Consider the following 27,008-nt stretch of genomic DNA (forward strand, 5'->3'; position numbering starts at 1 on the left):
ATTCAGCCCAAATGTAATGACTGCAACAGTGAAACACGATGACCATAGTACAGTTGTGTACCTACCATAAATGTAGATGTTCGAGTGTATTCCCTGTTGCAGTCCAGGTTACCGTCCTACCATCCCCCTTTCTTTTGCTGGGTCTTATCTGTACTTCTCTATTCTATACAACCTATGTGGTGTATTTGCTTGTAGATGAAGGAAATGTTTACTTTAGTGCATACATGTTTATTGGCATACTTTATTTAGCCTACCCTTTTGGTGGCACCTGACATCTGGGGCAAGAAAAACTGAAGAAAATAGTGTTGGCTGCATCTTTTATACCCCTGGCGCACTGACGTCAGGGAAGAGGCAGCAGCAACCGAAGCCGGACCAAGACTTTGGAATTCAGGCCGACTGCGGGTAGCCTGCTAGCAGGATAATCCAAGAGTAATGACTGCAACAGTGAATACACTCGAACATCTACATTTATGGTAGGTACACAACTGTACTTTACCATCCCCCAGTAAGCAAGTGTTGGATGTCATTCTGGAGGCAAGGAGACCTAGTACTAGAAAATCTTATGCTGAAAAATGGAAAAGATTCTGTTCCTGGAACCAAACTCAGGGATTGGCACAGCAGCGTCCAGTTTACCTCAGATTCTTCAATACTTAACTGAGATGCTTCACAAGTGCCTTTCCTTTTCCTCCATCAAAATTCATACCTCAGCCATTTCAGCTCATTAGAATACAGATCCACCCCTCTTTTCTCATCCACTGCTCAAGCAGTTCCTAAGAGGGGCCAAAAACTTAAGACCACCCAAGAGAGCCCCAACTCCAGCCTGGGACCTTAACTTTGTATAGGAAAAACTCACTTTACCTCCCTTTGAGCCAGCTGCAAATGCAGAGTTGAAATTCCTTTCTTGGAAAACAGCCTTCCTTCTAGCCATCGCTTCAGCAACAAGGGTGTCTGAATTTCAGGCTCTCATGGCAGTGGAGCCTTTCATCATCTTTCATGGAACAATCCCTCCTTCATGCCCAAGGTGGTATCCAGTGTGGCCCTTAATCAGTCCATTCATTTGCCAACCTTCTTTTCTAATCCACAGAACAAAGGGGAACAAATAGGATGTGCACAGACAACTTAGATTTTACTTGGACAGGACTAAACCTCTCAGGAAATCTGAACAGCTCTGGTTGAATTTGCTGCAGGGGCAGAGGGGAAGGCCATTTCAGAGCAAACAATTTCTAAGTGGATAGGCCTGTGCATTCATTTCTGCTGTAAGCACCATGGAAAACCTACCCCACAGGGGATAAGACCACATCCAACCAGGGCTGCATCTACCTCTACAGCCTTTCTCAGAGGTGTCCCTACCAGGGACATTCTAGAAGCTGCTACCTGGAGTTCTGTACATACCTTCACTAAGCATTACCATTTGCCATTTTTTTTCTAAATCCAGAGCTGGCTTTGCCACTGCAGTCTTGCAGGGCTTTATAGCTGGTCCTAATGCTAATTACCTCCTCCCATCCTTATCTTTGGGAATCTACCCAAATGTGATGACTGCAGCAGTGAAACACTAAGAACATAGTACAGTTGTGTACACTTGCCGTAAATGTAGATGTTAGAGTGTATTCACTGTTGCAGTCCTGGTTAGCCTCCCTCCACCCCCCTCACTTCTATTGACTATACTTCTGTTCCTGTTTATCCTTAAAGCTTTTTGGTGTATTTGCTTTTTTGTTGGAGGTGTAACCTTCTATATAATTGATTCCCATCATGGGGGCACCTGACATCTGGGGCAAGAAAAACTGATGCAATGGCATCTGCTGCATGCTTTATACCCCTGACTACCTGACGTCATGGAAGATGCCACAGCATCCGACGCAGGACCCAAGACTTTGATAATCAGGCCGACTGAGGGCTACTGCAAGCAGGTAACCCAAATGTGATGACTTCAACAGCGAATACACTCTAACATCTACATTTGTGATAAGTATACACAGCTGTACTTTCCTGGCAGGTCACTGGATGATCGCATATTCAGTGGGGTGTAGCAGTTTTTGAAAACCCAGCTTCTGTTATTTTATGCACCTTTTTGGAGTCTACTGACTATGGACATTTCCAGACTATGAAGCTGAAGAGGAGGAGCTAGCATTCCAGCACAGTTGTTTGCATAAAACTGGTGTCCACTGCAAGTAGCATCCAAAGCCAAGGAGTTTGAATTCATCATAAGATACCAGATGGAAGTATTCAGTACAGTTCAGTAGCTAGTAGTGTCTCGGTGAGCCTGACAGCAACACTGCAAAACTGTGAGAAATAGGCTGGAATACTTGAGCACACTGTCTAATGGAAAGGAGTGGAATAAGTCTACAAAACTGTGCAATTGGCAGTCGTGGGGGCAAGGCCAATTAGTGATGCAAAATTGTGCAGGATAGGGTAGTAGCTCTTGAAATAAGTGATCAATTAGTATAACAGCTTTTCATTTGTTGATCTGGTAAGGAGTTTTATTTAAAGTTTGGTTAATAAGAGGCTCAAAATGAAATCCTGTAAATAAAAAATAAGTAAATGTTCTGAAACAGCAACAGTCTGTAGTAAAATTGTATACTCAAAAACTTCAGAGCTGCTTCCAGGGGGGAGGGGGAAGCCACTAACATCAATTTTTAGGTTGATCCTAGAACTACAAATCTTGAAAAAAATAAAATCTTGCTTTAATGCTTGGGTCCAATGGTGTCAAATCATTCATTCTTCCTTGAGAATGGGGACTTTTCCGGATGTTTTTTGTAGACAATACCACGCTATCTCTAACTTTTTTTTTTTTTATCATTAAGGTTATCAAGATTACTATTTATGCTTTTTTTGTTCTTTTTAATATGTCATATTGTATAACCTCTTAGAATCTTGACTTCCTAGATTTATATCTTAATAGAGGATGGGAGACCAACATTATTCTTGGTAACATTTGATGGTGTGAATTATGTTTTTTGTTGGAAAACCTTTGTGGCAGTTATGATTTAACCTCCACTGTACTGTTTTAGTCTATTTCTAACCCTTCTTTTGCTCGTACATATGCTGTCCTGTATAAATCACACCACTGGCCACCCCTTTTTGTGCAGGTTACTTCAAGGCTTGATCTTGGCTCCGTTGATTGTCATGGTGGATATGCTTTAATGGAGAGAGGTCTTGCATTATGATATGCTGATAAATATGTAGTGAGGTATGAGGGTTTGCATATGGTGCAGGTATCACTACAGGCTTAGGGGTTTTGTGAAGCACGAGACTGAAGAAGGGGGACTAGGACTGATCTCTATGGGGCAACAATTGTGATCATTTTTAGATGGAGGAGGTACCACCATCCTTAACTGTATGGATTCTACTAGTAAGCCAGCTATAAGTTCATAGGTAGTTACTGGGCTACCAGCCCAAGAGCCATTTTAAGCCTAGACAGGTTTACTGCAAATTTACCACAATATTGCTGATGCGTTCATACCCCAATAAATTTTAAGGTTATAATATAGGTTTGTACACGTCAAGAGTTCATAGGCTGCCCCTGTCCATTAGGGACAAAGGTGCCATACTAGGGGTGAATTGCTCCAGGTTACGCTTGAATAGGGTTAGGGGTGAGCTGTACTTCACATGCATGGGACGTCTGTTCCAGAGAAGAGGTAATCTTTGAGACGCAGTCCTGTCTCTCCAACATGTTCTGTTAGTTGCAGACAAGGTTTTACGGCCTTGGAACAGGTATTTCTGATGCTATTTGATTTCCAGATGTGCAATAAACCCATCAGTGTGGAGTCGATGGATACCTTTTTTAATTTCTTCAAGTCTTTTGGGTTTCTAATACCATGACAGGTATGGACCCCATCCCTAGGTCAAAGTAAGATTAAAGTTCTTGAAATTAGTGTTTCAGTCTTTGATGTTTGTCAAAAGTGCTGTTGGCAACACCTGCAGTGTGCCCAGTAATGACTCTTCCTGCAGTTCTTATGGAGTCACATGTATTGGTGGCATATCCAAGTACAATTGTAAATTCTTTTTTTATAAGGTCCATTGCTCATACTGCTATTGGAACTGTCTGAGTATCTGTCTTCCACATAGCCCATATTTCTGTCTGCAAATCCTGGTATTTTATGACTTTGTGTCTTCCTGTATGTAACACACTATAGTCACTGGGTGTAGCAATTTCAGTGATCAAGGCTACTTTTGTTTTCTTTTCATGTACTACTATATCTGGTTTTCTGGCGTCTGTTTTTGAACTGTTGGTAGTGGGTGATCCCATGTGATATGAACTTCATCATTTTCTGTGTTGCTTTGTAGCTCATGTTTCCAGATTTTTTCAGCTGCTTCAGTATTATGATGTTTACACAATCCCCAGTGCAACAGACTTGCCACTTTATTATGCCTTTCAGTATACAGTCCTCACAGCCAGCAACAAGATGTGTGTCTGTTTCCAATTCTGTTTTACAAAACGTACATTTGTCTGTTTCTTCAATGAACTTTGTAAACCAACGTGTATGTAGTCCACTGTCTTGGGCCACTAATATTAATCTTTTGTCTTTTAGTTTAAATTCACCTCCTCTTAACCATTTCTGTGTTCGATCCTGATCAACATACGGTAGTTCCAAGAGTTTTCTATACTTGCAACCGTATTTATGCACTTTCCACATTTCTTGCCTTCTCATCTGATCCTTCACCTAATATTTTTTTTTTTGGCACATTCAATTGATGCCTGTTTATCTACTTCTGGTTTGATTTCCATTCCCACTTTACATCTATATGCTTCTGCTAAACTAAGCAGGGAAGTCATCAAAGTCATCTTAGACTTATTCTCATCATGTTTTAAAACTTTCACTACATTTGGGTCTTGTCAGCAGATATGTATGCAGTCCTGCAACTGCAGATCTGTACATGTAATCAGTTTTGAAGAGGCTCATACCCCCTTCATAACTGGGAATATATAATCTTGGTACACACTGATTTTTTATAAATCATTTGATAAGCATTCTTGTTTTCCTGTCCAACCAATCCAGCACCTTTTGGGGACAGTCAGTCACTCAAAAACTGTAAGTTAAGAAAGGAAGGGCAAATTAGTTTATTGCATGGACTATGTTCCTAGATGTCAAGGCTATTTTTAGTATTAATTTTCATCTTCTAAAATATTCTTACAAAGTTTTGTACACATTTGTTCATGTTTTATTGCTGATCCTTCATCAGTTCCCAAATATTTATACACTCCCTCTTGCTCGTTATTTTATATCACATTCCTGTCCCAAACTGATGTTTCCTTGGTACTGCAGCATTCCTGTTTTAAACGTTGCTTTTGCACATTTTTCAAGACAAAATGTTATTCTTATATCATCTGAAATAAAGTTTGACCACTTGCAGTTTTGCTTTCAGTTCCTCAGCTGATGAGCTGTACAGTTTTAAATCATCCACAAAAAGAAGATGAGAAGGGTTTACACTTTGTTGTTTTCTGGGAGCAAAATTATATCAGTGACCTAATCTGTTAAGTAGACAGATTAATGGGTTAAGGGTAAGACAAAAGAAAAGTGACAGGGTCACCTTGGAATAGCCATCCCCCTTTGAATTTTTATTTCTGGAATAATGTGTCCTTTATCATGGCTTAACTGCAAAGTGGATTGCCACTGTTTCATGGTTGCAGTAATGTAATTGATCAGTGTAGGATGTACCCTATACATTTTTAAGCTCTCTCTTATCCATGAATGTGGGATACTGTCAAATGCTTTTTTGTAGTCTATCAATGCCATACTTCGATTCTCTCCCTTTTTACAGTTTTCCATTATGACTTTATTTACCAATAAATGATCCTTTGTTCCATATGACTTTCTTTTGTTACCCTTTTGTTCTACTGCCATGATTGAGCTTTCTTCTAAATGACTATAAACTGTCGGCATCATTTCCAGTGTATAGTTTATATGTTGTCAGAAGACAAGTTATTGGTCTATAGTTTTTAAGATAGCTTACAGGTTCACTACTGTTGTTTTTCCTGTTAACCAGGTTGGTGTCTGTTCAGGGTACTCATACAAATAGTTCTTACTCATGGCTAAATCTTCATGTAAAGCTGTTAATCTTTTAGCCAAAATTCAAAATTTAGGTACTGCACCTTGGCCTAGGGTTTTCTTGTTAGGAGCTTTTCTTAACTGTTGTTTCACATTTTCTGGACTTTATTTCATCCAGTTTCATATTCTGTACATTTGAACTTATTATTATTATTTTTTTTTACTTCTTCTCTCCATTTAGTGTCTTTATGTTCCACAGGATCTTCACAGATGTTTCTCCAAAAATGTATGTATGTATTCTTTTTTTTTTTTTTGGTGGTGTTTCAGTTCCTTTTGCCTTGTTTCCCAATTCTCTATAAAACTTTTTTTTGGGTCATCATTAAATTGCTTATTTTGTACTTTTCCTTTATATTTATCTGCATTTCTTCTAAGTTTTTCTACCTATGATGATATTTTTAGTTTATTATTTGCAGTAGTGCACAATAGATGCTGATCGGTTCTGATACTGTGCATTGCTTTTTTCACGGCAATCTTTCTGAAATTTTTTTTTGTTGATCTGATGTTCTTCGTGCTTCACTGTTGCAGTCATTACATGTGGTAATCTGCTGGCAGGTTGCCCTCAATTGGCCTGATTAACAAAGCCTTGGGTCCTGGGTCGGTTGCTGTCCCTTCTTCCATGACGTCAGGTCGTCAAGGTTATAAAACATGCAGCCGATGCCATTATATCAGTCTTTCTTGCTGCTGTGCCTGAAGCAGAAGCAGTTCGCATGTGCCAGTTGGCAGACTCCTGAAATTTTCATTTTCGAGTTTCAGAACCGAAGTCTTCAACTAAAAAGCTAAGTACCCCATTGAAGAAACTTTTTCTTGATCCTTACTTATGTCAGTAAAAGTTAATAATTGCATTACTTGTGGGAAGCAAATACCTCATAAGGATTTTCATTTGTACTGTATTCCTTGCCTAAGCCCTGACCACAACGTACATTGCTGTCGGTTTTGTGCTAAATTTAATCAATGCACTATTAAACTTTGGTATATTTTTGCATCTAACTATTTTGGCTCACGATTTAATTATCCAGAAATGTCGTCAGTTAGCAATCCGACTACTGGAATTCCTAAAAAATGCAAAGAAAAAGACAGGCTGTCAAGGTCCAAAACTGACGACGGCGCTTCTCCTAAGCCAGTCGATAGTTCGCTGGTACTCAGTGAGGTGCTTTCGCAGCCCCTGATGCCCGCTACCTTTGGTCCACAGGCCTCTACTGAGACCCATTTGGAGTCTGGTATGCTGCAAGATGATGGAACCCACGGATGTCTCTACCTTAGATGGGTCCGGAGCCACTGTGCAGGCACCGGCTTCTGAGGGTGTTTTCAGGCCTACAGATTTGTATGTTAGACTGATGCCATCTTCAAAACTAAGGCCAAAATCTAAATCTATGTCTACAAAACTGACGCTTGGGCCAAGTGTGCAGGCCACTATGCCTAAAAAACAAATGATCAAAATGGCTGAAGATTTAATTACTCTGATCAGGGGTAGCCAACCCCCCCCCCCTTCTAAGAGGCCTAGGCAAGACATTGATTATGAATATTCTGAACAGGATTCTTTTTCTTCTGACTCTTCTAATGAACAAGATTTGTCTATACCTACTTATGAGGACTCTGATGCAGAAGATTCCATTCCTTCTGCTTCTCCCCCTGAGGATTTTTCTTTTGGGGAAACTTTACATACCTTACGGGAACATTTCCACTGGGAAAGTCAGGATTTCTCTGAATCTAAAAAGAGACTTAGGGATTTTCTTTTACTTCCTCAGCATAGGCCTTTGGCTATACCTCCTGTTATAGAATTGTTGTTGATGTTTTTTTCAGAATCTAGTATGGCTCCTGATTCTCTGCCTCCAGCTCCTTGTAAGCCAGACAGATATTACAGGGTTCCTGACTCTCATAAATTCCTTTTCAAAAATCCAACTGCAGATCCTGAAACCATTTCTCAGGGCCCCAAGGGCATTAAGGCCTCTACTGCTAAAAATCCTACCCCTTCGGATAGAGATTCCAGGGCACTGGATAGATGGGGTAAGAAGGTTTACACTTCTTCAACCTTGGCAATCGGGGCTTTAAACTGTCAATTTCATATGCTTAAATATCAGCAGCATATCATGGGACTGCTTAAACAGAAAAAGATGTTAATTTCTGACTGTGTGGAAAATAAAGATTTACAGGATTTATTACATTCAGCTGAACAAGTTGGAAAACATACTTTGCAATGTGGTTTTGACTCTTTGGAGGCCTCTTGCAGGGCTGCTGTAACTGGGTCTGTGCTAAGAAGGCATGCTTGGCTCAAAGAGCAAACTCTGTCTGGTCATGTTAAAGCAAAATTGTTGGATGCTCCTTTACAACAGGACCATCTCTTTGGTAATAAGGCTGAAGAAGTTTTAAAAAAGATGGAAGATCAAGCTAAATCTATGCAAACTTGAAAGATTTCTTACAAGTGCAGCCTTCAAGATTTAGTAGGCACTGGCCTACTAAGAACTGGTGCTTTCCAGTACCTTTGAGAGCCACTCAAGTCAAACCTGGACATTCCAAAGGCTCCAGGTTTCAGTCACAAGGGACTTTTAGAACAAAACAATGGGGTGCCTCCTCCTCCAAATCTGGAAACAACAAGGCACCTTCCTATTGTGAACAGTCTCAATGACTTACATTTACACTTACCAAGCACTTACATTTTAGCCGCTCCTTTGGAGGGAAAACTGGCACTTCATGCAAGAAACTGGCAACTTATAATCCAGGACAAATGGGTTTTAAATATAGTATCCCAGGGATACAGATTTCATTTTCACACGTTGCCAATCCCAAACGGATGGCCAGACCTGCCACCAAATCAGTGGGCAGAGGTCCAGAAACAAGTGCTGTCCCTCATGAACATGGGGGGCTATTCAACCAGTACCAGAAGAGGAAAAGGGACAAGGTTTCTATTCAAAACTTTTCCTAGTACCCAGAAAAGACAAATCATGGCGTCCGATTCTGGAGTTATCTACTCTAAACACCTTTCTGGACATTCCAAAATTCAAGATGCTGACTCTTCAACAGTTACTTTCTATGCTAGGCAAAGATGCCTGGTTGGTAACTCTAGACTTAAAAGAGGCTTACCTGTATATCCCAGTCGGGGAATCTTGTAGAAGATACCTCTGCTTCAAAGCAGGCTACTTGCATTACCAGTTCTCTGCACTGTCCTTTGGCTTATCTACTGCGCCCAGGGTCTTCACAAAGTGCCTGGCTCCAGTAATTGCATTTTGCAGGCAAAGAAATATTCAAATATATCCATACCTGGATGATTGTCTAATTCAGGAAGAAAACAAGGACATTCTTTTAAAACATTTGGCATTTGTAAAAAGGGTTCTAACTTGTCTAGGGTACACCATAAACGAAAAGAAATCACAACTAGTACCCTCTCAAAAAATTACATTCCTGAGTGCAAGCTTGAATACAACTGCCCAGATGGCTTACCTTACACCAGACAAGCAAATTCATTTGGTGACTTACTTCAAACAGGTGGCCACAAAAACCCTGCTATCTGCAAGACAAATTCTGCAAGCCTTGGGGTTCATGGCTTCCTGCATTCTTTTAATTCCATATGCAAGACTGCGTATGAGGAAACTTCAGTGGTACTTAAAAAGTTTATGGAGTCAACATTGTCACAGCCTGGAAACAATGATTCCTATCATTCTTTGCCTGCAACTAGAGTTCCTATGGTGGGCAGAGGCCTGCCACCAAAACAGGGGACTGCTATTCACTCCACCCCCTGCTACCCAAACCCTAACTACAGATGCATCAAACTATGCTTGGGGGGGTTCATCTGACAGGGAAAAGCATTCAGGACAAATGAAGCCCAATTCAAATGCACCTTCATATCGATCAAAGAGATGCTAGCTGTACAGAATGCACTGACAGCCTTCAAGGACTACCTTCTTCCAGGACAATTAATGATAAAGACAGACAACACCACAGTTATGTGGTACATAAACAAGCAGGGGGTTACACACTCCTACCCCCTTTGCAGACTAGCCATGGCACTGTGGAACACGGCCTTGACCTATCAAATACAACTACAAACTCCATTCCTGCCAGGAAAGCTGAATTCTCTGACAGACGAACTAAGCAGAAATCTCATGGACCTACACAAATGGAAACTGGAACCACAGATTTTCAACATGTTGACATGCAAATGGGGGAGTCCAGACATAGATCTTTTTGCCTCACCCCAGAACTATCAGTTGGACAAATTCTGCACAAGAACTCATCACAAAAAAAGTCGGGAAAGTGGATGCTCTATCATTCAGCTGGAAAAAACTATCAGTCTATGCTTTTCCCCCTCTGCCTCTGCTCTCTAAAGTTCTACTAAAAGTCAAACAGGACAAACCAAAAATTATTTTGATTGCTCCAGACTGGCCTGACCAACACTGACACCCACTCCTGTGCAATGTGCCACACCTTCCACTGTGGCACCTGCCTCAGACACCTTACTGTCTCAGCAGAACAACCAAATTCTGCACAATCAGCTCCAAACCTTAAATCTTGCAGCGTGGCTAATCACCTAAATTCACCCTTAGCATCCTTCAGTAAACCTGTGATGGATGTCATTTTGGAGGCAAGAAGGCCTAGCACTAGAAAATCTTATGCTGACAAATGGAAAAGATTCTGTGCCTGGAATCATTCACAAGGGATAAGCACAGCAGTGCCCAGTTTACCTCAGATATTGCAATACTTAACTGAGATGCTTCACAAGGGCCTGTCTTTTTCTTCCATAAAAATCCATGCCTCAGCCATTTCAGCTCATTGCAACACAGAACACCCCCCTCTTCTCTCATCCTCTGCTAAAGCAGTATATCAGAGGGGCCAAAAACTTGAGGCCACCCAGGGGAGCTCCAACCCCTGCCTGGGACCTTAACTCTGTATTGGAGAAACTCGCTCTCCCTTCTTTCAAGCCAGCTGCTACTGCAGACTTAAAATTTCTTTCCTGGAAAACAGCCTTCCTTTTAGCAATCACTTTGGCTAGAAGGATTTCTGAATTACAGGCCCTTATGGCAGTGGGAGCCTTTCATCATCTTTCATGCGGACAGGGTGTCACTCAGGGCCAACCCATCCTTCATGCTCAAGGTGGTATCCAGTATGGCTCTTAATCAGTCCATTCATTTGCCAACTTTCTTTCCCAATCCACAGAACAAGGGGGAGCGGATTCTGCATTCATTGGATGTACACAGATAACTTAGATTTTACTTGGACAGGACTAAATCTCGAAGAAAATCTTAACAACTGCTGGTAGCATTTGCTGCAAGGGCAGAGGGAAAGCCTATTTCAAAGCAAACCACTTCCAAATGGATAAGCCATTGTATTCATTTCTGCTATAAGCACCATGGAAAACCTATCCTCCAGGGGATCAGATCTCATTCCACCATGGCTGCATCTACATCTACAGCCTTTCTCAGAGGTGTCCCTACCAGGGATATTCTAGAAGCTGCTACCTGGTCTTCGGTTCATACTTTCACCAAGCATTATCATTTACCAATTTTCTCTAAATCCAGAGCTGGTTTTGCCACTGCTGTTTTACAGGGCCTTATAGCCGGCCCTAATGCTCTAAAAATCCATCCTCCCAACCATAGCTTTGCAAATATACCCAAATGTAATGACTGCAACAGTGAAACACGAAGAACATAGTACAGTTGTGTACATTTACCATAAATGTAGATGTTCGAGTGTATTCACTGTTGCAGTCCTGGTTACCCTCCCTCCAGCCCCCTGTTATTTCTCTTACTATGCCTCTCCTTCCTTTTATTACACTTAAAAGCTTTTTTGGTGTATTTGCCTTTGTTTGCATGTATATTTTTGTGTTTTAAATTATTTATATATATTTTGCTCCCCATTTGGGGGGGCACCTGACATCTTGTGCAAGAAAAACTGATGTAATGGCGTCGGCTGCATGTTTTATACCCCTGACGACCTGACGTCATGGAAGAAGGGACAGCAACTGACGCAGGACCCAAGACTTTGTTAATCAGGCCGAACTGAGGGCAATCTGACAGAAGATTACCCAAATGTAATGACTGCAATAGTAAATACACTTGAATATCTACATTTATGGTAAGTGTACACAACTGTACTGTATCTCTCCTCCTCATTTAGGTGAAGGTTTTTATTCAAGAATATTTCTGATGCCAAAAAAAGATTGTTGGAGACCACTTCTAGACCTCTGTTTTCTGAACCTGTTTGTGATGGTGCCCAAGTTCAAAATGTTCTCACTTCACAATGTGTTGCCCCTTATTCCCAATTTGAGTTTTTAATGATGCTAAATTTAAAAGATATGCATCATTGTGGTGTCTTTTTCAAAGTGTCCAGAATCTCTCACTTGAGTAAGGAATCTCCTATACAGGCTGGGAATCCAAGAGAAGATACAGAAGTCCTTTCTGACTTTTTATCATACAATTGTTTTTCTGGGGTGACTCTGGATACCTCATTTCAAAGAGCTTTTCTTGAACAGGAAAAATAAATCTGTGTTTGGATATATTCCTGACGTTTTCCACTCAAACTTGTGTCTCAGCAAGGGAATCCCTCGACTTCTCAGTTTCATGGCATTTATGATACTCAGGATACCTCTTGCTGGGCTCCACATTAGAAAAATCCAGTGATACTTGAAATCTCTATGGTCCCTCGGTTTCTCTTGACTTTTCAGATTCCAGTTTTGGAGTTTGCTCTGTCAGTTATCTGTGGTCCCTGGGATCACTACATGTATTTACAGGCAATATCACAGTGAATACGGTACCTAGCAATTAAGGAGGGACACTATATTTCCCTTTGTGCAGATTAGCTGTGGTAGCCTGGGATGTAACTTATCAACACAGTCTCATTCTAAAGGCATCTTGCATATAGTCAGAGCAAAACTGTGCGGCAGACCAGCTAAACAGGACCAGGTCAGACTCTCACAAATGGAAACGGAATCCGGGAATTTTCCAAGATTTGATCCAGCTGTTGAGAACACCTTAAATAGATCTTTTTGCCTTCACTCACAACAGTCAGTTGGCAAAATTCTGCTCCAAGACTCCATGCATTAAGGCCTGGAAGATAACGTGCTTTTTTGTTTTCCCTGACCTGTTCCTTTGTGCTTTTCTACCATTTCCGCTAATATCCATAATCATTCTGAAGATTCAGAAGGACTTCCCCAAAGGTCCATTGTGGTGACTTCTCTCTGGCCCAGGCAACAGTGGATGTTCTTAGTGTTTCACTGTTGCAGTCATCACATTTGGGTTATCCCTGCCAGGGTAGCCCTCAGCCAGCCCAAATACCAGAGACTTAGTATTTCTGCATCTGTTGCTGTTGCTAGAGGACTGACGTCAGGTCGCCAGTGGTATAAAGGCAGCCAATGCCATTACGTCAGTCTTTCTTGCCATGGAGGCCCAAAGCAGGAGCAGTTCGCATGAGTGCCGGCCGGCCGCTACCTGAGTTTTTGTTTCTGAATTGAAGTTGAATTGTTCTAAAGCTAAAGTACCCCAACACGTCAGACATATTTTTTGAAGGAGTATGCTGATTGCAGGAGTAAGAACGTTGTGTGTGTATGTATGTGTATAGACATGATACACATAATGCATTAGCACAGCATATAGGGGAACATGAAGGTCATTATTTCAAATTTTTGGTTTTACAGGTGGTTCATAAAAGTGTTAGAGGAGGTGAGGTGTCTAATGAAACTGAGTGTAATGAAATAAAATGGATAATTAAACTAGGGGCTGATAGGAGCCCTGGTTTAAATACAGCTGTTCCTCTAAAACCTTTGCTAAGATAAAGGAGGCTAAATTACTAGGCTGTCATATTGTTTAAATGTCTGTTTTTAACTGTTCAATACTATCTGAGGAAGGGCATGTTTGCCTGAAAGCACTTATTGTGCACTTTTATTTATTTTAATAAACGTTTCCACATTTTTACTCGCCTTGGTGTCTCCTACTACAGTTTTTAGGATTTGCTTTGTGCTTTATTGGTGGAGTGACTTTGGTGCAGGAAACTACAGTTTTTGATTTTGATTTTGCAGGCAAATAAATATTCAAATATACCTATACATGGACGATTGTTGATTCAGGCAGAAAGCCAGGACATACTTTTAAATCATCTGGTGTTTGTAAAGAAATTACTAACTTCTTTGGGGTACACCATAAACGAAAAGAAATCGCGTCTAGTACCCTGCCAACAAATTATATTCCTGGGAGCAAGCTTGAATACAACTTCCCAGATGGCCTACCTCACGCCAGAGAAACAAGTTCATTTGACAGCCCACTTCAGACTACTGGCCACAAAGACCCAGCTATCTGCAAGGAAAATTCTGCAAGCCCTGGGGTTCATGGCTTCTTGCGTTCTACTAAGTCCATGTACAAGACTGCATATGAGGAAGCTACAATGGTATCTAAAAAACCTATGGTGTCAACATTCTCAGGACCTAGAATCAAGGATTACTATCATCCCTTGTCTAAAGACAGAGTTCCTTTGGTGGGCAGAGGCCTGCCACCACAACAAGGGACTGCTATTCACTCTACCCCCTGCTGCCCAAACCCTAACGGACATATCAGGCTACGCATGGGGGGGCTCGCTTGGCAGGGCAGTGCATTCAGGGCAAATAGAACCAGAGTCAAATGTACCTGCGTATCAGTCAAATAGAAATGTTAGCTGTACAGAATGCTCTGACAGCCTTCAAGGACCACATTCTTCCAGGACAGCTATTGGTAAAGACAGACAAACACCACTGTTACGTGGTACATAAGCAGGGGGAACCCACTCATACCCTCTCTACACACTAGCGAAACACAGCCTTGAGCTACCAAGTGCATCTACAAGCTCAATTTCTGCCAGGCAAGCTAAATACACTGGCAGATGACCTAAGCAGAAATCTCATGGACCCACAAGAGTGGAAACTGGAACCAAAGATATTTAACATTTTGAGAAACAAATGGAGGAGCCCAGAGATGAACCTGTTTGCCTCCCCTCAGAACTACCAATTAGACAAATTCTGCACAAGGACTCCCCGCAGACAAGCTTGGAAAGTGGATGCCCTGTCCTTCACCTAGAAAAACCTATCAGTTTATGCCTTTCTCCCTCTGCCTCTCCTCTCCAACGTGCTACTAAAGATCAAACAGAACAAACCAAGGACAATACTTATTGCACCAGACTGGCCATGCCAACACTGGTACCCACTCTTGCACAGTGTGTCACTGCTGGATTCATGGCACCTGCCTCAGACCCCTGCCCTGCTGTCCCAGCAGAAGGGCCAGATTCTGCACCCACAGCTTCAAACCCTGAACCTTGCAGCCTGGCTAATTACCTGATCTCTCCCTTACCATCCCTCAGTAAGCAAGTGATGGATGTCATTCTGGAGGCAAGGAGGCCTAGTACTAGAAAATCATATGCTGAAAAATGGAAACGATTCTGTTCCTGGAGCCAAACTCGGGGGATGGGCACAACAGTGCCCAATTTACCGCACATTCTTCAATACTTAACTGAGATGCTTCACAAGGGCCTTTCCCTTTCTTCCGTCAGAATTCATGCCTCAGCCATTTCAGCAAATTATAATATAGAGCCACCCCTCTTCTCTCATCCACTGCTGAAGCAATTCCTCAGAGTGGCCAAAATTTTACGACCACCCAGGAGAGCCCCTACTCCAGCCTGGGACCTTAACTTTGAATTGGAAAAGCTCACTCTACCTCCCTTTGAGCCAGCTGCAAATGCAGAGTTGAAATTCCTTTCTTGGAAAACAGCCTTCCTTCTAGCCATCACTTCAGCTAGAAGGGTGTCTGAATTACAGGCCCTCATGGCAGTGGAGCCTTTCATCATCTTTCATGCGGACAGGGTGTCCCTCAGGACCAATCCTTCCTTTATGCCCAAGGTGGTATCCAGTGTGGCTCTTAATCAGTCCATTCATTTGCCAACCTTATTTTCTAATCCACAGAGCAAAGGGGAACGGATACTGTACTCCTTAGATGTGTACAGACAACTTAGATTTTACTTGGACAGGACAGGACTAAGCTTCTCAGGAAATCTAAACAGCTGCTTGTTGCATTTGCTGCAGGGGCAGAGGGTAAGGCCATTTCAAAGCAAACCATTTCTAAGTGGATAGGCCATTGCATTCATTTCTGCTACAAGCACCATGGGGAAACCTACCCCACAGGGGATAAGACCTCATTCCACCAGGGCTGCATCTACCTCTACAGCCTTCCTCAGAGGTGTTCCTACCAGGGACATTCTAGAAGCTGCTACCTGAAGTTCTGTACATAACTTCACCAAGCATTAACACTTGCCATTTTTTTCTAAATCCAGAGCTGGTTTTGCCACTGCAGTCTTGCAGGGTCTTATAGCTGGTCCTAATGCTATCTAATTGCCTCCTCTCTTCCTTAGCTTTGGGAATCTACCCAAATGTGATGACTGCAACAGTGGAGCACGAAGAACATAGTACAGTTGTGTACACTTACCATAAATGTAGATGTTTGAGTGTATTTACTTTTGCAGTCCTGGTTACCCTCCCTCCAGCCCCCTGACTTCTATTGACTATACCTCTATTCTTATTTACTATGCTTAAAGCTTTCTGGCATATTTGCTTTTTGTTGGAGGTGTAACCTGGTATATAATTGCTTCCCATTATGTGGGCACCTTGACGTCTGGGGCAAGGAAAACTGATGTATTGGCATCGGCTGCATACTTTATACCTCTGACTACCTGATATCATGGAAGATGAGACAGCAACCGACGCAGGACCCAAGACTTTGATAATCAGGCCGACTGAGGGCTACCTGCAAGCAGATAACCCAAATGTAATGACTGCAACAGTGAATACACTTGCACATCTACATTTATGGTAAGTGTACACAACTGTACTTTCTATATTTGTGTGAGTTACTATCCCATAGCCTGTCTTGCCGCTCAAAGTTCATTTGTCAGCCATTTCAGTATGTCTGCCCATGGATCCCACTCTTTCAGTGCATCTTGATGTGAAAATGTTTTTGAAATGGGTGTTGAATATGAAGCCTCATAGAATCATACTACTCCTCCTTGAGATCTTAATTTTTCACTCCATTTGACAGTTCATCAGACTGACATGAGGTTCTTAACATGGAAGACACTCTTCTTGCAGAGGTCAGAGCAATAAGCAAGACTCTCTGAGTTGCAAGCTGTTTGATGGGAAAAACTTCTTGCCCTTTAGTTTTGGAAGGATTAACAAGTTAAGATTTGACATGTTTCTTGGAGTAACCAAAATATTTATAGTAAATTAAGTAGATTGCACATTTGATGCATTGTTGTTCGCTTTTGTCAGCAGTTTTATTACACTCAGTGAAACTTGTGTGTTACAGTTCTGTGTGGACTGCTGAAGCTGGAAGTGGACTTCTCAAATGTCCATTAGTACAGCAGATTTGTTTTTACAAGTTGTGTGTCAGTGCAAGAGAAAAATAATACATTATATGAGTAGAAATTAGAAGAAGCATTTTGACTGTCTTTTCTGTCTCTCCACATTTTAAATACTTTACCTTTTCTTGTTTTTGCAGGCTGACGTGGAAAAGATAAGTGATCGAGCATATGTTGTGTTTGGAATTATTCTTTTCTTCTGGGAGCTTTTGCCAACAAGCTTGGTGGTATTATTTTTTCGTGTTCGGAGGCCAAACCAAAATCTGGTATGATAAACAGATGTGTTTATTGATTTGATACAAAACTGCTGCTTGACAGGGAATGAACAGAGCCGAAGTCTGTGGCAGATATCAATTGATGTGTTTAGTTAAAAAAAAAAAAAAAAAAAAAATTCATATCCATATAATGATTGATGGGGCTTGAAGGTATGCTCTGCTATACTGCGCCACTAGACAAGACAAGTGCTGGATTTTCATAGAATATTTGGTCAGTTAATTTGCTTCATTTTAAGAACTGTATTAGGAAAATGTTTGATAACACTTTAATTCAGTAGAGCAGTTGCATTCATTTTTCTCTTACTTGATAAGTACTGAGGATGGTTTGTAGAAGTTCAGAGGTTTTTATGATGTGAATTACTGGGGTCTATATTACGTTATCGAACATTTACATGTTCGAACGTCATATGGTCGACACCATATGATCGAACATGTAAATTTTTGAATGTTTCAATGGAGATCTCCATACAGTCTTGGAAGTTTTCCATTGTCTGCACTGTAGTGCAATCTTTGAGTTGGTATATTTAAAGAGCGGGGGTGGGTGGGAGGCTTAACCTTTCAGTTAGGTTTTTTTGTTTTGCTTTTTTGATTTTCGAACATTTAAGGGTTCCAGCATTATGGTGTTGGAACTTTTAAGTATTCGATAATCTAATATAGACCCGAATCACTGTTAAGCAAGGAGACTTTGGCCTAAGTGGTAGCAGTCCTTCTATTTCTTTGGATATCTTTTTTAAGCTATTCCATTTTTGTCTTCATTTTGGTCAAATTTCTGCTCTGGAATGGATGTGGTGGTATGCATTGTGCATGTTTTGCTATAGCCTGAGGCTCTTTGTGTACAAGTAATCAAATATCCTATTTGATAATTTATCAGTTGTACAGTACGTGTTTATGGGTACTTGACCTTTTCACTCCGTCTGCCTGGTGTGGTGAATGAGCCATATTTGTTGTAATTATTTTAGCATCTAAGTTACTGTGGTAACTAGATTTTAGAAACAAACTTGTCATGTCTTTTTACCTTTAGTTTTGTATGTAAAAATGGATGGTGAAGCAGAAAGAGTCAGCAGTGCCAGTATTGCTTTTATTTTTTCATGTTTAGTATATATATACACACACACACACACACACACACACACACACATATATATATATATATATATATATATATATATATATATATATCCTTATTAGTGTATATTGTTTGATCTAAAAACATAGAATCCTATTACTTCTCCTTGGGATCTTAATTTTGGGTTAGAAAAAATAACTTTCACTCCATTTGACAGCTCATCAGGCTGACATGAGGCTCTTAACATGGAAGACACTCTTCTTGCAGAGGTCAGAGCAGAGAGTGTACACTACTGATGTAAAACCCTTCCATCTAACTAAGCATTAAAAAAGAAACCGAAAAAAAATGCTGCAGGAGCAAAAGCCCCTTTGCATCCCCCCAAGTGGATGCGCTTTACCTCCCACATCTCCAGCTTGTATATGACCTCACTATGGTTGCAATGCACTGGAAGAATGGAAAAAAAACACTGGATGTACATCACCATCCTGTACAATCCAACACACTGTGATAAAGCAAACAGTGGTATTACTTATAAATCTATAAGAAAACAAATACCAGTGATGAAAAAATGTATACAATGTCCTTATTATCAGAGTTAAAACTGGTAAAATGTGCTGGAAAGTATCATTAGATCAGATATGATTAGATCACTTTTAGACCATTTGTCTTGAAAGTGTAAACTATATATGTGTTTGTGTGTGTGTGTGTGTGTGTGTGTGTGTGTGTGTGTGTGTGTGTGTGTGTGTGTGTGTGTGTATATATATATATATGTGTGTGTGTAATGTGTGTATATATGCATATATATATATATATATGTGTGTAATGTGTGTATATATGCATATATATGTGTGTGTGTGTGTGTGTGTGTGTGTGTGTGTGTGTAATGTGTATATATAAATAAACTTTTCCTGACAGTTCCTATTGTAGTGTACACATTTTTTACATCATCACAACAGTATTCTGCATGTTTTAAAAGCAGCACATACACATATTCCTTTCCAAGGAGGTTAGTGAATCTTTTGAAATTTTCTGTTATATAATGGCCTTCTTTAGTGTACCCTCTTTTATGATAAGTGGGCTGTAGTAGGTTTCCTCGTATTGAATAGATTAAGTATGACAAGGTTTACCTCACTTAAACAGCTTCTGACTTGCGCATTACAGTCCTTAAAATGAGTCCGATGAGCTGGCCAGCATTTTGAGTAATGGAGTTTAAAAAAAAAATATGCAGTCTGTTTCAAAGCATGTTTAACTAACAATGGAATATCACATAACCGTATGCATGTACCATAACATATCACAGTATGTACAAAACTTTTTCAGTTTAAATGTTCATTGTCTTGATTTGTATGGCTAGCATGGTGCCATTCTATGTTGGCTGCCTGTAAAAGTAATTGGGATCTGCTGGAGAGAGAGACGGGGGGAGGGGGGTGTTAGATATTAGATATCAGTGAGAGAAACGTGCATCACTGGGCATGTTGTTCTATTCAGTGTTGCAGTATTCTTTACATATGGGTTGTCTTCCACCCTATGACCTGACTTTCGGCCAGTGTACAAAAGCATTTAGCCACTGCCAGTACATGGGACATAGCATGTATGCTGTGACAACGTCAGCCATAAAAGGATGTTCGCACTTACCATCCTCAGAACTTTTCTGCCACCATTTGGAAGGCTGACTCCTACGTGTGGTCTGCAGTCAGATTTCTTATGTTGCTGCCAGCTTCAGATAAGTGCCCTGTTAGGGGTTTATTTTTTTTCTACTGCCATTTGTTTATTTCATGTCATTAAGGAAGGGCAAGTATAGTTGTAGAAGGCAGATTCCACATAAAAATAGCCATGACTTCTGTCTTTTGTGTTTAGGGCCTAGTCATGACTATCCATCCTTTTCCATTTGTCAGGCCTTTATGCCTTAGACTTTGCATAGGCTGCTTTCATTTCTTAATCTTTGCTTTGAAAATCAGTGGCTTAAACATCTGGCTAAAGACATTATGGAGGGTTCTGGAGGTCCTTTGGCCAGGCCGAGTTTGAAGAGAATGGTGACCAAGCAAAAACCTGAAACCTCTTTGGCTGCACCTTTTACCTCTGACATATCCCTTTGAGGTCTGTAAAGACCCAGTGGTATGGTTGGAGGTCGGTTCTGCTTCTTCTGTGAGGACCTCTGTGGAAACCGCCATGGGATCAGATCCCAGTGCATCAGAGGCTATGCAGATGTCCATTTTGGATGACGTAGGAGAACCATGGCTTGTTGTGCTTGAGGACTATGGTGACATTCCTGCTGTTTCGACTAGGGATCCCTCCTCAACTATGCTGGATGTTAGGCCTACACTGGGTTTTTCTTCCTTGTCTCCTCACACAGAAAAATGTGCAGAGAAGAAACAGAAGACTAAACATCCCTCCATTTCTACTCCTCAGTTTGATTGGGAGGCCTTTGCCCAGGCTCTTAAGGCCTTGATGGCCTTGAAACCTTCTTCCTCTGCATTCTTTCACTTCCTCTCCTGTGCAGGCTGCCGGGTCTCAGGTTCTTTCCTCTGATTCTGAGGATTTTTCCTCTGATGAGAATTCTCTTGGATATTCCACTCAAATTACTTCTCTGGAGTAATACATCTCCTGAGGAGGAATCTAATGGAGGGGAATCCCCTATTGAAGAAATTTCTTCTTGAGAAACTATTAATAAAATGAGGGAGTTCTTCAAATGGGATTGTTCCCAGATTTCTGATGAACAGAAGCGGTATTATGACCTTCTATAAATGGAGGTCCCCTCTCCATCTGCAGTTCCTCCAGTCCCCCTCCAGCTTTCCTGGATGCCTTTGCCTCCTCCTTTAAATCTTCAGATTCACAGACCCCTGCTCCCAAGCGGCCAGACATATAAAATGCCAGATGACTGCAGGTTTCTCTGTAAGTGTCCATCTGCTGATCCAGCTGTGGTCTCCATAGATGTTCATCGTGTTTCACTGTTGCAGTCATAACTGTAGGGTACTTCCTGCCGGCAGGCGGTCCTCGGTCGGCCAGAATCCCAAAGTCTGGATCCAGCGTCGGCTGTTCAGTCATGCTCCCTGACGTCAGAGCGCCAGGAGTACAAAGCTGCCAGCCGACGCCATGTTCTCCAGTCTTTCTTGCCATGCGGTGGAAGTAGTTCGCAAGTGCCGGTCGGCTGACTCCTGATATTTTTTCGTGCTTCATTCCGAAGGCTTACTTCTTCTTCTAAAAGCTAAGTACCCCGTTGGGGAAACTTTTTTCTTGCTCCAGTCCAATGTCAGAAAAAGTTAATAATTGTATTTCTTGTTTGGAAGCAAATACCTCATAAGGATTTCCACTCTTACTGTATTCCTTGTTTAGGCCCTGACCACAACGTAGCTAGTTGTCGGTTTTGTGCTAGATTTAACCAACGTACTATTAAGCGGAGGTACAATTTTGCTTTTCACTACTTTGGCAGGCGATTTAATTATAAAATGTCGTCGGACACGCTTCCGACTACCGGAGTTCACAAACGACGCAAGGATAAGGACAGGCCGCCGAGGTCCAAATCAGACGACGGTATACAAGCAGAGCCAGCTTCAGGTTCAGCCGTCGTCAGTGAGGCACTTTTGCAGCCCCTGTCGTCGGCCATTTCAGAACAGATTGCCAAAACGGACTCCCACGAGGAGCCAACTAGGCCTTTGAGTACTCCAGCCACAGGACCTTCGGACAATGCTCCCTCGGATGGGTCCGGAGCCGTCTTCCGAGGGGGTTTTCAGGCCTACACAGCTTCTGATAAAGGCAAAGCCAAAGACAAAGGCCAAGACTCCTTCTAAATCAAAGACACCAGCCCAGGCCTCTTCTGATCCGGGACCCAAATCTTAGAAACAGCTGCTTAAAATGACAGAGGACTTGCTAGCCATGATTAGGGGTTCACATTCCCCTCCAGACAAAAGGCCAAGGCAAGAATTGGATTATGAATCTTCTGATCAGGCATCTATTTCTTCAGTGTCTTCCTCTGAACAGGAATATTCTTTCCCTCCTTATGAGGATTCTGATGCTGAGGAATCCATTCCATCAGCTTCTCCCCCTGAGGATTTTTCTTTTGGGAAAACTTTACATGACATGAGGGAACATTTTCACTGGGAAGGACAGGAGTACTCTGGATCTAAGAGAAGGCTTAGGGATTTCCTTCGTCTTCCCCAACATAGACCCCTGGCTATTCCTCCTGTTTTGGATATTGTGGATGATGCCTTTTCTGAGGCTAATTTAACTCCTGACTCCTTTCCTCCAGCCCCTGCTAAGCCTGACAGATATTACAGGGTCCATAACTCTCACCAGTTCCTTTACAAAAATCCTACTGCTGATCCAGAAACCATTTCTCAGGGTCCTAAGTGTGTTAAGGCCGCCTCTGCTAAAAACCCTATTCCGTCAGATAAGGATGGGGCAAAAAAGTGTACACTTCTGCCACTTTATCTATTAGGGCTTTAAATTGTCAAATTCATGTGCTAAAATATCAGCAATTTCTGCTGTCTGTTATGGAACAAAAGCTAGGTTCCATTTCTGCATGTGCAGATAAGGAATTACACGATTTGATGCATGCTACTGAGCAAGTGGGGAAGCATGGCTTACACTGTGGTTTTGATGCCTTGGAGGCTTCATGCGGGGCGGCTGCCACTGGCACAGTCATTAGAAGGCATGCTTGGTTAAAGGAACAAAATTTACCTGATCAAGTGAAAGCAAAGTTACTGGATGCTCCTGTTCAGCATAATGTTTTGTTTGGGTCTAAGGCTGAAGAGGTGATGAAGAAAATGGAGGATAAGGCAAAATCCATGCAAACAGTTAAGGATTTCTTACAAGTTCAGCCCGCAAGATTTAGCAGAAATTGGCCAACTAAAAATTGGTCCTTTCCCAGCTCGGACAGGCCTCAGAGGGGTAGATATAGGCGTTCCAGAGGGAGGGCCCAAGCACAGACCTCTTACAGACCTAGACAGTGGAGTGCTTCCACCCCCAGGGGTGGAGAGGACAGACCTCAATCTTACAGAAAACAGGCTCAATGACTCCCCCTGCATGGCTCCAGGAACCCTGGAAGTCCCTCTAGGAGGAAAACTCTCTTTTTCAACAAAATTGGACTTAAATAACCCAAGACAAGTGGGTTCTGGATGTAGTTTCAAGAGGTTACAAATTCCACTTTCATACCTTGCCAAGATCAAACGAATGGCCAGACCTACCAAAACACCAATGGGCAGAGGCATTAAACCAGGTGGAATCCCTCATGGCTATGAAGGCCATAGAACTGGTTCCACAATCAGTGATGGGGCAAGGCTTTTACTCAAGGCTCTTTCTAGTTCCCAGAAAACAAAATTCATAGAGACCCATCCTGGATCTGTCAGTCTTAAATACTTTTGTGGAGATACCAAAGTTCAAGATGCTTACTCTGCAGCAGCTCCTGCCAATGTTGAGCAAAAATGCATGGATGGTGACAATGGATTTAAAGGAGGCTTACCTACACATCCCTATCAGACAGGAGTGCAGAAAATACCTCAGGCTCAAGGCCGGCTCAAAACATTACCAATTCTCTGCGCTGCCCTTTGGCTTGTCTACTGCGCCCAGGGTCTTCACCAAGTGCCTGGCACCAGTAGTAGCTTATTGCAGACTCAAGGGCATTCAAATTTACCCTTATCTGGACGACTGCCTTATTCAAGCGGACAGCAAGGATGTCTTACTCCAGCACCTGGAATTTGTTCAAAATCTACTCAAGTACCTGGGATTCACTGTGAACATAAAGTCAAATTTGACACCCACACAACAGATAACTTTTCGGGGTGCTCTTCTAAACACAACAACCCAGATGGCATTCCTGACATCCGAAAAACAACTACAGCTGGCCTCAACTTTCAAAACCTTGGCGTTAATGTCTCAGCTAACTGCAAGGAAATTCCTGCAGGCTTTGGGTTACATGGCCTCCTGCATCCTTCTCATACCAAATGCGAGACTACATATGAGAAAAATACAATGGTACCTAAAAAGTGTATGGTCCCAGCATTGCCACAGTCTAGACACACAGATTGCTGTCTTGCCTTGCCTACAAAAGGAATTCCATTGGTGGACCATGGCATGTCTTCACAACAAAGGGAAAGCCTTCAGTCTTCCTCCAGCCAGCCAAGTGTTAACCACAGACGCCTCAGATTACACATGGGGAGCCCACTTGCAGGGGAAAGGCCTGCAAGGTTTTTGGACAGAGGATCAGAAGCACCTACATATCAATTTAAAAGAGATGTTAGCTGTACAGAATGCCCTCTTGGCTTTCAGGGATCTTCTACAGCCAGGACAACTACTGATACGGACAGACAACACCACAGTTATGTGGTACATAAACAAGCAAGGGGGTTCCCACTCCTACCCCTTTGCAGACTAGCCATGACTCTATGGAACACAGCTCTAGTTGCAAAGTGGATCTACAAGCTCAGTTCCTGCCAGGGAAACAAAATATTCTGGCAGACAGCATGAGCAGGAACCTGTCAGACCCACACGAGTGGATGCTAGACACCCAAATGTTCAAGATGAGTACAGAAGCCTGGGGCTGCCCGGACATAGATCTATTTGCATCCCCCCTCAACCACCAGTTACAGATTTTTTGCACAAGGACATTTCACAAACTAGCATGGAAAGTGGATGCTCTCTCATTCCGTTAGAGGAACCTCTTTGGGTATGCCTTTCCTCCACTACCTCTTCTTCCACGGGTGTTATTAAAGATCAAGCAGGACAAACCCAAGATGATTTTACTGGCCCCAAATTGGCCTCGTCAATTTTGGTACTCAACACTGATGAATCTATCCCAGGAGCCTCCTTGGATTCTACCTCCGATTCCAAATCTTTTGTCCCAACAGCAGGGCCAGGTTCTGCATTCTCATATCAAAACTCGCAGCCTGGCGTATTCAGGGTCTATGATTAATCCTACCCTTCCCAAACAAGTCATGGATGTCATCTTAGAAGCCAGACAGCTTAGCACTAGAAAATCTTATGCAGGTAAATGGAAGAGATTTTGCACCTGGATGCATGCTCAGGATTCAGATCCTCTCATTCCTAATATCCCATTGATTTTACATTACCTGACAGACATGCTACATAAGGGTTTATCCTTCTCCTCCATAAAATATACATGCCTCAGCTATCTCTGCACATTACAATACAAATCCTCCAATATTTTTGCATCCACTTCTGAAACAATATCTCAGAGGAGCAAAGAATTTAAGGCCTCCTAGGACACCACCCATGCCTGCCTGGGACCTCAGCTATGTTCTGGAAAACTCACTCTGCCTCCTTTTGAGCCTGCTGCCACATCTGATATTAAGTATTTATAGTGGAAGACAGCTATCCTACTGGCTTTGACTTCAGCCAGGAGAGTCTCGGAGTTACAAGCACTCATGGCTGTGGAACCTTATATTATTTTTCATCAAGACAGGGTGTCTTTAAGGACTAATCCTACTTTCATGCCTAAAGTGGTTTCCAAAGTGGCTTTAAACCAAACTATTCACCTGCCAACTTTTTTCACTAATCCACAAAATAAGGGGGAAAGGATCTTGCATTCCTTGGATGTACACAGGCAACTTCATTTTTACCTGGACAGAACCAAGGATATCAGGAAAACAGAGCAACTGTTTGTTTCTTATGCAACAAATTCCCAAGGCAAAGCTATTTCAAAACAGACAATTTCTAAATGGATTGCTCATGGAATCAGATTTTGTTACTCTCATCATGGAAAGCAAATCCCAGGAAAAATTAGGACTCACTCTACCAGAGCTGCTGCTACTTCAGCTGCCTTTCTCAGGGGAGTACCTACCAAAGATATTTTGGAAGCTGCAACTTGGAGTTCAGTGCATACTTTCTCTAAGCACTATAATCTCCCTCTTTACTCTAAGTCTAGGCCAAGCTTTGCTTTTGCAGTCTTGCAGGGCCTTCTAGCCACCCCTTCTACTCTATAACCTCCACCCTTTATCTCAGCTTTGGGATTCAACCCTACAGTGATGACTGCAACAGTGAAACACGATGAACATAGTACAGTTGTGTACACTTACCATAAATGTAGATGTTCGAGTGTCTTCACTGTTGCAGTCTGGGTTACCCACCCTCCTGTCCCTTCTTATACTTCCATTAGTGTGGTTTCCTACTTCACCCTTCTTCTGAGGTGTATTTGCTACAGGGTATGGGGTTTGTTGTTTGTTGCATTTTTGTTTTACTATTAGCCTTCACTTTTGGGCACCTGACATCTGGGGCAAGAAAAACTAGAGAACATGGCGTCGGCTGGCA

At 42.0% G+C, this 27,008-nt stretch overlaps 1 protein-coding gene across 1 annotated transcript in view; it reads left to right on the top strand.

The window, feature by feature from the left end:
* Positions 1–27,008, top strand: part of GPR137C (G protein-coupled receptor 137C) — a 761,588-nt gene that overhangs the window by 497,711 nt on the left and 236,869 nt on the right. Inside the window, exon 5 of the mRNA XM_044074333.1 lies at positions 17,546–17,671. Coding sequence (XP_043930268.1) covers positions 17,546–17,671 — 126 coding nt within the window. The remainder of the gene's footprint in view (positions 1–17,545; positions 17,672–27,008) is intronic.

Source organism: Protopterus annectens, chromosome 6.part0, assembly GCF_019279795.1.
Source record: "Protopterus annectens isolate FY-2018-M chromosome 6.part0, PAN1.0, whole genome shotgun sequence".
In the NCBI taxonomy this organism is placed as follows: Eukaryota; Metazoa; Chordata; order Ceratodontiformes; family Protopteridae; genus Protopterus; species Protopterus annectens.